General features: G+C 45.7%; 1 protein-coding gene across 1 annotated transcript in view; it reads left to right on the top strand.

Annotated features, from left to right (window-relative positions):
- Positions 1–614: 614 nt before the first annotated feature.
- LOC111217139 (calcium-binding protein 8-like) overlaps positions 615–11,679 on the top strand; it is a 28,278-nt gene continuing 17,213 nt past the window's right edge. Inside the window, exons 1-2 of the mRNA XM_022738873.1 lie at positions 615–1,444; positions 7,221–7,345. Coding sequence (XP_022594594.1) covers positions 7,228–7,345 — 118 coding nt within the window. The 5' untranslated portion in view covers positions 615–1,444; positions 7,221–7,227. The remainder of the gene's footprint in view (positions 1,445–7,220; positions 7,346–11,679) is intronic.

Here is an 11,679-nt window from a genome sequence, read left to right as displayed (position 1 = left end):
GCTAAGACTGCAGTTGAGCTGCGGCGGGGAACACACAAGCTTCACATAGGCTATTATATAATTAGTATAGGAGATGTAAATGTGATGGTGGTGGGGTATTCTAATCGGAGGCAGGGGGAGAAAAACAGCCCGGTCAGGAGACACATCAGGAGGTGGAGAGGACGACATGGTAACAATGAGGTATTGCATGGGTGGAGGAAGGTTCCTGGAATCTTGAGTTCTTACCCACGAAGAAGAAGATGATGATGAGAATTTAAGATGGGTGGTGGGGAGGAAAAAGGAGGGGGGTTAAAAAAACACTGCATCATTTAAGTACTGCGGCTGATGTCATTTCCTAAGCACCATAATTGGTCATCAATGACTGAAAGCTGTGAAGATAAATGAAAACAGAGACACACACACACACACACACACACACACACACACACACACACACACACACACACACACACACACACACACACACTCTTCCCCAGGGGAGATGTTTCACTGAGCCAAGCTTAATTGCTCGGACCTCACATCTCTCTCTCTCTCTCTCTCCTCTCTCTCTCTCTCTCTCTCTCTCTCTCTCTCTCGCTCTCGCTCTCTTTCTCACACACAGACACACACACACCTGCGAGGAGGGCAGCTCCCATTTAGCACCACGGCGTCGCATATTTCCCGCTCACCTATAGCCTAGTCGCACCTCTGCCGCCGTGGTCCCCATGTGGCCCCTCCCTCACCGGACTGGACCGATAAATGGGTTAACTCTGTCACCGGGAGCGTCGGGAGATCCCTTCCCATCCCTCCGCTGTGTGACCGATCTGCGCTCAAAGCTTTCGTCCTTTCTTCTCCGTGTTGATTCGACAGAGCAGATTGAATTTAAATCGTGATTTATCATCTTCATAAGAAGCGACCGTCAACAGCAGCGGCAGCGGCGGAACCAACACCAGTTCTTAGACCCAGACCCGTGGGCGGCTGGGTGGCGTCCGTCTGGGCGAGCTGACAGGACGAAGATCTGGCACTCTGCGCTGCTTCAACAACACCCCAAATTCTCAAGATATGCCGATGAGAAGAGAGATGTAGAAAACGGATGGGAGGCCATTCATGTGGGTCTGGACTTCAGCTGAAACGGACAGAATCATCTCACACCACCACCACCACCCCCCTCCTCCTCCTCTTTCTCCTCCTCCTCCTCACCTAACCAGTTGATATTTTTGAAATAACTATCTAAAAAGTGTGGAGCACATGACACACTGGTGAATCCCCGAGGCAGGTCCAACACACAGACTGAATGAGTCCACCTTTGGCTGTCGGACGGACTCCTCAAGAGCACAGGACGGATGCAAACAGACTAAACACATCTTGGCAATTCAAAACACCCTCAGCATCTCCGCCAACGGTGTTCTAACCGAGCGGGGTGAATCTCACACCGGCACCGGGGGACCAGTCGTTTCACAGGCAGGTAGGCGCTACCCCGTCCGTTAATTAGTGTGTCACCTCGAGGCTGGTATGTTAAAGGTGATAAAGGTGATTACCGCGACCGACCGCCCATGCGTCGGTCCCGCTGATGGCCGCAGAGCCGCGCGCTGGCGACTGCACCTGTTGTAATCTGTGTAAATGTGCCGAGCGTGCGTGTGCGCGTGTGTAAGTACACCTCCATATATGTGCTGACAGTCTGGATGGGCTGTGTTGTTTTTAATGGTTGACAACAGAATGATGCCTGTCTCTGTTTGCGTCCATTTCAACAGCTGAAAACTGAAAATCTCTTTCCAGCTGCGTGTGTGTGAGTCGCGCGCGTCAGTGCGCGCAGTGTGGGTTTGATGTGTGTGATTAGTGATTAGGTGATTATAGGTCCATGGCACACACGCCATAAGTATAATTGCAGTATAATTGTCTCAACACGCAGCGGGATGTAAAGCACTCCATCACACACTATACATCATGCTTTGTGGCTTTATCAACCGTCCCTCTGTTCACTGTTCACTCAGGCAGAAGCAGCTCATATTGGTTGTGATAAATGGGGACTGGCTGCAGTCTGAAGCTCAGTTGTATTCTTTCTCATTACCAGATGCTCTAAAACTCCACAGTCATAAAGCATAATGGTCAAATCTGTCACCTGCCTCACACATATTCATCATCTGATAACCCTGGAGCAGACCTGCTTGTGGATGGGAAGAGATGGAGGGTGTTACAATACGTGTGTGGTACAATGGGTGTGTGTGTGTGTGTGCGCGCGCGCGCGCGCGAGCATTTTTGGGGGGTTGCGCGCATGAGTTTTTATTTTTTATTTTTTTAATTCTCGGACACCCTTTTCTCAGTGCGATGAGGGTGACATGATGATGTAGCAGCACCTCGTAGCAGCAGGCGGTGTGAGTCCAGCTGCGCTCCCTCCGCTGCAGATGCGCGCAGCGTGGCAGACCATCATGGGTGTCCAACTCTTTCCCTGTCAGCTGGGACTCTTTTAACATCCAACAAAAGCCTGAAACGACAGGCCACCAGACGGAAGATCAAGGGCGCACACGCCCACATCTCAGAGCTATTCCAGTGGCGCAGCTGACGGTGTGGGTCAGATACTAAAGAGCGTGTTGGATGACCCAGCTTGACCTCCGGCAGAGGCGGTTGTAGGCGACAAGATGGGCAGCCCATCCAGCGCCTCTCCTGAGGAAATGCTTTTAGAGTACGACTTTGATGGGTAAGAGAGAGACAGCAGAGATCACAGCCGTGTGGAGGCTGCCTATCTTTGTCCAAGGTGACTTAATAGGACACTGACATTGAGCAGAGACAGGAAAGTCTTGATAATTTTTTTTATCACTGGTTTAACTAGATCTAATAAGAAGCCATTTTATTGATGGTTGCACCTTGAAGCATAATGCCCATCTTGTTTGTCTTTGTGGTTTATGTGACAAATCAGAGAGTTGCAGTTTAGCTTTATCCAACACAAGCTCAGCTCATCCACTGTGGTCTCATTGTTTTTGGCAGGTAGCACGGCCCTTCTCTCCCAAACTGGAGAAGATGTGGAGAGTGAACTGACGTTTTTAGTGGCTTCAAGTAAAAATAATCATTTGTTGATTTATCTTGACATCCGCCTGGGCAGCTAACAGACGTCATGCATACCAGAGAGCACCTTGGATGAGGGGAAATCAAACAGTTTTGCATGTTTTCATGGTTAATTGGTGGCTGCCGCAGTTGCAACAACCTGTTTCCTTTGATGTGGCAGATAAGGCTTGATTCTGTTAATACTGTTGTCTTGTCATGCAGGGCCGCCTGCTTGTGATGGCAGCGTTGTGCGTATGCTGTTGGGAAATATACTGTTGTGACCCCTCAGCTCTTTTCTGTCATTCTGCTAATGCATTTTTCTCCACGGGGACAGAGGGAGGTGAGAAAGAAAGCATGAGTCTCCTCTTTCCCTGTTGCCAGCTTTTGGCTCAATCTCGGTCGCTCCTCTCCCTTCATCTCAGCCTCTTCTCTCCTCTCTGAGCTTAAATTCGCTCTGATCGCCATCCCGCAGACTCCCCTGGGGTGCAGGTGACCCCACAGTTCAAACGCTGTCAGTCAGCCCACTTCCATTCGCTCCTTTCATCCCCTTTCCACCCCCCTCCACTCTCTCTCTCTCTCTCTCCCTCTCTCTCCCTCTCTGTCTCTCACCTGTCTGTCTGTCTTTCTTTCTTTCTGGCACTCTTCCTCCTGCTCTCAGGGGATAAAGCTTATCAGATGAAGGTTTTCTGCTCAAGCTTGTCCTTGTCAGCTCTCATGCCCGTCTCTGCGCGTGTGTTTTCATGAGCAGAAAAACCACAATCCAAAAATATATGGGAGAAAAATAAAATTGGGGGTTGAGTGGGAAAAAGAAAAAGAAGAGAGGATCGGTGTGTGACTGAGTTTGATCTGTATGTGTGTGTGCTGGTTTTTGCCACGAGTGAGTGGGTGTTTCTGTCAGGGGAACAATTGTTTGAGCAGATGGACTGTTAAAATACATTCTCATATTAATTTCACATCATATGTCTTATTAATTTGTCCACTGATTTAAATAATTTCTGTTAAATTTGAGATGTTGAGGAATATCAGGGTCCTTCTGTAGCTTACTGAAGAGCAATTAAATCTTAAATCTTTCATCATCAATTTCCTTCATAAATATATTCACTTGTAAATGCACAAGAGATTACTGATACATTTTGACAAGCTGTATATATTGTACCTCCTGTAAATGCAAATCATCCCTACCACCACCACGCAATGGTTGGTAAAATAATAATGTTAAACCTCATATACATGTACAAGCATGTTCCCCTGCAGCTCAACATAGAAACATGCATGCACTAATACACCCATAGGAATTTAAACATGCGCATTTCCTGCAGAAATCCCCCCACAAATAAACCTTTTATTTGGATGCATGTGAGCATACATGTGAATAAATGATATGCATGCATGAATCCATGGTATCTGCACATTACACACCAACACCTTAAGAGTTAGGTTATGCTGGAAAATAACTAGTTTGTACGACATGTTGTTTGACCACATTGGAAATCAGAAGTGTTTACAGCAGCTTCAAAGGTCACACTTGAAGGTGGGGTGAAAAGACAGAAGTGGGCTGAAAAGACCGGGGGGTGGGGGGGTGGATGCATTTACACATGGTGCCATTTTTTCAGACAGTCTCACCTGGAAGGCTTTCATTGTGTTGCACATGAAAAGTGACAGCAATGCAGAGGGGTGACAAATTAAAGAAAACACCTGAAAAATGAGTGGAGAAACAGGACAACAATGCTCCCATCCATAAGGCACGAAGGGTCACTGAATGGTTTGATGAGCATGAAAGTGACGTGAATCATATGCTGTGGCCTTCACAGTCACCAGAGCTCAACCTAATTTAACACCTGTGGGAGATTTTGGACTGATGTGCATCGAAAGCTGTCCTAGCGGCACGCAGTGGCCCAACACCTTAAAAGACAATTTATGTTGTTTTTTTTTCTAATTTTTCACCCATCTGTATTTGTGTCGTCAAGAACGAAAAAGAGAGCTGGAAGGAGGGCGAGCCATGGCTCTTTTCTCAGCTCAGCACAGCCGGCAAATCACAGCGTGACGTGGATGTCATGTATGTTAATCGTGTTGGATCGTCCGTTTCGGAAAGTTACAGAAACGGTCGGCCTTGGTGCCCCTAATCCGATGTGTGGTGAGAACTGCCACACTCACACAATAAACACACAAAACACTGATGGGCTAAGGATTAAAACATACAGTCAATGTGAATAAATGATCAATCTTCATGCTTCATGCTGATTTACTTTCACAGACAACAGAAAGGTGTGGGGGCAGGGGGTTCGACCATCTGACAAGTAGTTCTAGCGAAACACACTGGCAGCTTAACTGAACAACCAGTGACACAAAATTTGCTCATATTCCCAACACATCTACTCAAGCATGTGCACATACATTTCATTTAAACCCTGTTGAAAAACAAAGATGTTTGTGCTGTTTCGTGTTGTAAAGCAAACCTGATGCCACACAAGGTAAAATGTAGTGGAGGGGCGGCCAATGTTCTCAGTGATCGACTTATTTATTAATATAATCAAATCTTAAATTAATTAAATCTCAATGTGGCAGTGCTTCTTTGATGTTAACAGGTTCAACATGTAATTTTTGTGAAACAGCAGCCATTTTAACAAGTGATAGTTATGGAGAACTGGTAAAATGTGTTGCAGCAGTAGCACAAAGACAGAGGAGTCTTTAAGTCAACAGACTGACGTACATCAGTTACACAGCAGCATATACCTAAAGTTGCTAACAGTAGCTAACATTAGCCATCATGCTATATGCTCATATCAGACCAGATCACATCGAAACATTGCAATTTTATTATTGCTCTGTGCTTTGTAATGGCACATTACTCTGTGTGTGTGTTTGTGTATGTGTTTGTGTGTTTGCATCTTCTTGCCTAAAACATGTCAGTAGAACAGATACATGTTGCCATGGTGACCTGAGTACTTTTAATGGGCAGGTGGGACAAGAGTAGGAACCAGGAACAGATGGACTGAAGAATAAATTTCCTCAGAGCTCACAAACTATGTACAGATACACGCCTGTCTGCACACACACTGCCACTGTCGGACCTGGTGTCCTCTACAGATCACCAGAGCAGATTTGCACCTATCCCATGGCTCTTAACCTTTTACACAGTCTTTGTCTCTATACTCAGCCTGTGTCCTTTTCCACCCTGGGCTCTGATTCCAAAATCCACAAAGGATTTAAGTCTCGAATAATGGAGAGAGGAGGAGAGGAGAGGAGAGGAGGTTGTTTATACTTTGTCCATGTTTCCTCTGACAGAGACATCCCCACCTCTATCTCTATCTCTCCTGTCTGGCAGCGGCCCGCTCACGAAATACTCTTGGGATCTCTATCTCTTCCTCCCTGCCTATCTTTCTATGTCTCCCTCACCTCAGTTCAGTTCCCCGTGTACTATTAGCAGGAATATTACTTGAAGCATATTGCCAAAGTGTCAAAATATTACACTGGGAAAGCCCTCAGAGGGACAACGCTCATGAATCAAAGCAGAGAATCGCTCTGATCATACGACAGCAGGGGCCATGGTTGATTGATGCCCTGTCAAGCCCTGAGGTCTCTCGGTGAGGTGTTGGGTGGCAGTGGGGATTGTCTGGCGGGACAGGAAGTCAGTAGATCTGATTGGGGGGGGGGGGACGAAACGATAGTGACAGGACTTGTGCTTTTCCTCTGTGGACTGATGGGACTGAACAAAGAACAAGCAGGAGAAACACAGCCAGAGAATGACTGCTGGATAATACTGAGTTCCTTATTCTCCTCTGATGGTATTTATCGGAACAATAACAGTGGAATATTTTTTTGTTACTCCATTGAATCATAATGTGATTACATAATTTGTCACTGTGATTCTGCCACGAGGAGACAGTGGTTTCTCCCAGAAATGAGCATTAGCAGAGTGGAAGGAACAATGTTCCCTCCACAGGAGCTTGTGTTTCTAAAAGGGGCTCACGACCAAGCTGGTAGAAAGGGTTTGAATACACATGCACATGCACGCACTGAGACACACATCCGTCTTAACTCAAGTTTTCTCATTCTCACATACACAGTCATGAAAAGTGTATTTAGACTCCGTGTGATTTTGTGTGCGTGTGTGTGCGCGCGTGTGTGTGTGTGCGCGCGCGTGTGTGTGTGTGTGTGTGTGTGTGTGTGTGCGTGCGTGCGTGTGTGTGCGCGCTCTGCAGGGAGAAGATGCCATTCCACCATGTGCGGGCGGGCCTGCTCTATCCAGACAACTACCTGAGCAGCTCCCTGACAGAGGGCAGTGAAGCTTTCCAGCTCACCAGCATCTCCACAGAGGAGCTGGGAGGTGAGTGTGTCGACAGAGAGAGAGAGAGAGAGGGAGGGAGGGAGGGAGGTGAGGGGTGCTGGGGGTGCTGGGTAAAGTGTGAGCTTTTAGCAATTAATGTTTCACTACTGGAACAATGCAGTTACAATGCTCCAGGTCTCCCGGGGAAAAGTTTTTTCGTTTAGCCATTTTGTCCGCGCTTGACTGGATGCATTGGTTTCCAATTATGGTGCTTAGGAAATAAAATCAGTCACAGGACTCACGCCAGTTGGTGTCTGACAGAAATAAAATATATTTGACCAGGCCTGAATTAGGACACCAACGTATTGATATTGGTATCCTAATTCAAGCTTTCAATCCATCTTGCATGAGAATTGATGTCATCAGAAACAAATAGATTGTAGATGTATTGCACTTTTGAGGCATTTGAGGTAAAGTAAAGCCATCTGTTGTTTATGTTGTGTAGCTGTTTTAAAACACAAATATGTCGTTTTATATGTCATCACATGGCCTAGATTTTTTTTTTTCCTTTTCTGTTATTTTTTTCCTACATCATTCTGCTAAAAGGACTCGTTCTGATATGACACCATCATTGTTAAAGGAAAACTTAACAGCTTATTAGAACATGGATATTACTGCCACAACTCTGGCCACTGGTTCTAAAACTGTCTTCAACAAAGTAATTCCCTAAGATCTTGGAAAGTTGCAGCATCTCCAAGAATAGATCGTGAGATTTGTACGGCACCATGTACAATATGAAACATAAATGCTACCATTTGATGTATTGTAAAGCTAAATTTCATCTCCATTTAATTGGCTCCCAGGCAGGTTGTAAACAAGGATAGTCTAATTATTCAGAAAAGCCCAATAGTAATATTGCGACTCGGTCCGTTGTAAATGTCTCTCACAGCACACAGACATACACAGACCTCATTCTGGTTCAGCTTCCACCTGCAGTATTTGCTGTAGTTGTGTGCACTCAGTTTTCCTCTGCATTTATATTAGTTATTATTAGCATCATGTCGAGTGCGCTCACTTTCATTATTACCTTCAAATAATGTGGTAGCTGATCCGGTAAAATGGAACATTTATCATAAGCAATGGCCACAGCTAAGAAAATAAAACCCAGGTTTGATGCAGTTTTCCTTTTTTAAAAATGGCTTCAACCGACAAAGAGGAGGTTTATCTCCATGCGCTATACAGGATGTGTTCAGTGAGTATCTAGACTTGGGTCCTGATTTGAACCGATCCTGTGACGTAACCTCAAAACAAAGACTTCTACTTTGCGATGCGTGCATATGTTTCTTACATCAGTTGCTTTGGTGGGAAAGAAAACAGCTAATTCTGTCACCGGGTGAGGACAGAGAGCATGAGCGCGTTGTTTCAAACTGAGGCTGTTTGCTTGCGTTTATACATGTGCCCTATTGTAGTTTGCTCGAATGAGCTTTGGTATGAAGTACTTTGTAGCATAAATCTTTTAATCCAGTGTCCCTTGTGCACAACTCAACTCAACCCAGTTCACTGAAACAGTTGCTTTAGTGAACTGAAAGCAGAGCAGCCACAGTGACTGAAACATCTCCTCCTCCTCATCATCATCATCATCATCATCTTCCTCATCATCATCATCATCATCATCATCATCATCATCATCATCATCATCATCATCAGTCCAGTTGGCCTGATTCTTTGTCAAGGGCAGTGAGAAGGGTAAAGTAGTCTGAACCTATGTAGAGCTATTATATAAATTGAATTTGGACTCTAAGACTCGAGACATTACGATGAGGCATTATCTCGGCGCTGTCAGCCGCAGATCCAACGCAACCAATGGGATTGTTTGATGTGGACAAAATATCCATGGTATTTGCTGCCAGCATTTGAAAACTCCTAATCCCACTTCAGAGAGATGTTGAAGGTTCTTCCAGGATCATCTGCTAGCACAGATAGAAAGGCTAGTTAATCACCCCCTGTGTTGGATCGCCACCATCCTCTTCTCTAGTTTCGAGGCGTTTCATCCATCACAGTGAGAATATGTACACTCCTGGAGGGTTGACTTCGTAATACACAGCTGCACACAGGCAGGGCTGCGCGCTCATACAAACAGACACACAGGCGCACACAGGCGTCGCACAGTAATACATCAGGGACCAGCTCATTCGTACCCTATTGAAAATGTACTCCTCACTGTTGAGCTGCATACAAATACATTTCACTTTGTTTTGGGAGGCTGCACACTCACCCACATTCGCAATCCCTCCCCTCTGATTCTCGCTTTATTTGGCGAGAGAGAAAGGGAGGCAGCGGCACGGTGCTCGACTCTAGTTATCAGCCGTAAGGGATATTTACAGGCTCAGATGGGGGGTGCGAGTGAACTTCGGCTCTCACGCAACTGACAGAGCAAAGACAGGAACAGGAGGCAGATCTGAGACGGACTTATTACACAGAGGAAGGAAGGAGCCGCATGTCTGGACGAGAATATTAATGACACGCGGCCTGAGAGAGACGGAGAGAGATGAGCATCATGTAAAATTCATTGTTTAGGTTAGGAAAAGGATTAGTCTTGGGGAAATTGTGATTTAAATTCTGTCATGCGGCAGGGTATTACTCTTCTCGATTGTGTTTTCTGCCGAATGCCAGCTAAAATGACACCCTCTCCCACCCCCGAAGTGTAGAGATCCACATAAAAATGGAGCGCTCGTGTGTGAAAAGATGTTGAATAAAGACTTGCAAAGCCTCTGCCCCCTTTCTGCTGTCTTTATCGAGTCTATAGATCCGATCACCTCCCTCCCAACCCAAAGCTCCACTTCCCCCCCTTGCACCTCCGCTCAGATACTGCCAACTGATTGACAGGTAATTAGCTGGAGATTGACCAGGGTGTTTAGCAAGAAGGTCCTCGGAGGGTTGAGTAATTCTGCTGCACGGACAGATTGATGCCTCGTGAGATGTGTGTGTGTTTACTTACAAGTCCAAGTTAGGAGGAAGCCTTTTATGTGGGAGGAGAGAGTCGGAAATGCTCTTGGCGATACTGATGGTGATTGTGCTGCATGGAGGGATTGGGACAGGCCCCTTGGGGGTTTGTAAAATGCAATAAGTGTATAAAGATGTAATAGAAACAAGGAAAGGGAGTGGGGGGGGGGGCGGCAGCGGGAGATCACCCTCACCTTGATTTGCATGGAAGACAGGCTGCAGCACTTCCTAACAGGAAAGCCTGTTATCAGCACCGGGGGAAGCACCTTTCAGCACCATCTACACACCTGCTAAAATCTGTTAATCATTAATGTCATCGCATGGATTAGTCCATCTCACTGACACCACCTGATGGCTCACTGTTTACATTTTGGGATTACACTTTATAAGGCTAAAGACACAATCATACGACTGAGAAATTGTGAGACTTTAAGCAGTTTGTATGTTACAGTTTGTTACAATCAACAAGTCCTTCAACCTAAATAGCAAGTAGGGTTGTTGTAGGTCATTTCCCTCCCCCCTGTTGTCAAGAACAACATTAGTTACAAACGAATCGTATGATTCTGATCTGGTTGAGGCGTGACTACAGCTGGGTTCAACCTGCATTCAATCATTTTTTTGAACACTTGGCAGCAGTGCAACAAGCTGTAAACTCAACAGGGAGGTATCATCGTCACCGTGTCAGCAAACAGTTGCTCATTCACACGTCGAGCAGATATGGAGAAACATTAGCACTGATTTGTAATTGTGTCTCCAGTCCCACATTCGCTCTCTTTTAGCTCTGCTTTTGGTCTCTACCTCTTCCTGAGGAATATCTGTCTCTTAATGCTCCACTGGTCTGTTTTTTACCAGCTAGTCTCTCCTTTTGTCCGTTTGCTGCTTGGTGCTGAGCAGGTAGCCTAGCGTGGGTTTTTGGAGCTTTATCACTTGCTACATCTGGAAACAGCACTATGGGTGCAGTGAGGCTGAGCCGAAACAGTAAAGCTGTCGGCTGGAAAATGAAAACAATGAGCTGAAACCCTTTACAGCTCAGAGGAACAACAGCATCAGGTGACCTCTTTAACATACAAGTAGCCATTTAATTGACTGTTGATATAAAAAATATTGATTATAACCACTTTGCGGTTAGAGAAGGATTGTGATGATGATTGAAGGAAATCATGCTGAACAGAGGTAAGAGACGGGATGCTAAATGCGGCATTTAGTGTCAAAGTCACACAACCATCCACCTCAATGTCCAATGTCGATGGTTTTGTGGCACTACAACAGCACTGCCAGGAAAATGTAAAGATATGTCATTTAAAGTGTATGAACAAACAACCACCGCTGGTGTAATAAGCACACACAGAAACTCGGAGATCAAACACACTGAATGTCAAGGAGACAACTTG

Source organism: Seriola dumerili, unplaced genomic scaffold, assembly GCF_002260705.1.
Source record: "Seriola dumerili isolate Sdu_G_001 unplaced genomic scaffold, Sdu_1.0 BDQW01000040.1, whole genome shotgun sequence".
Classification (NCBI taxonomy): Eukaryota; Metazoa; Chordata; class Actinopteri; order Carangiformes; family Carangidae; genus Seriola; species Seriola dumerili.
This window is presented reverse-complemented; position numbering and strand designations above follow the sequence as displayed.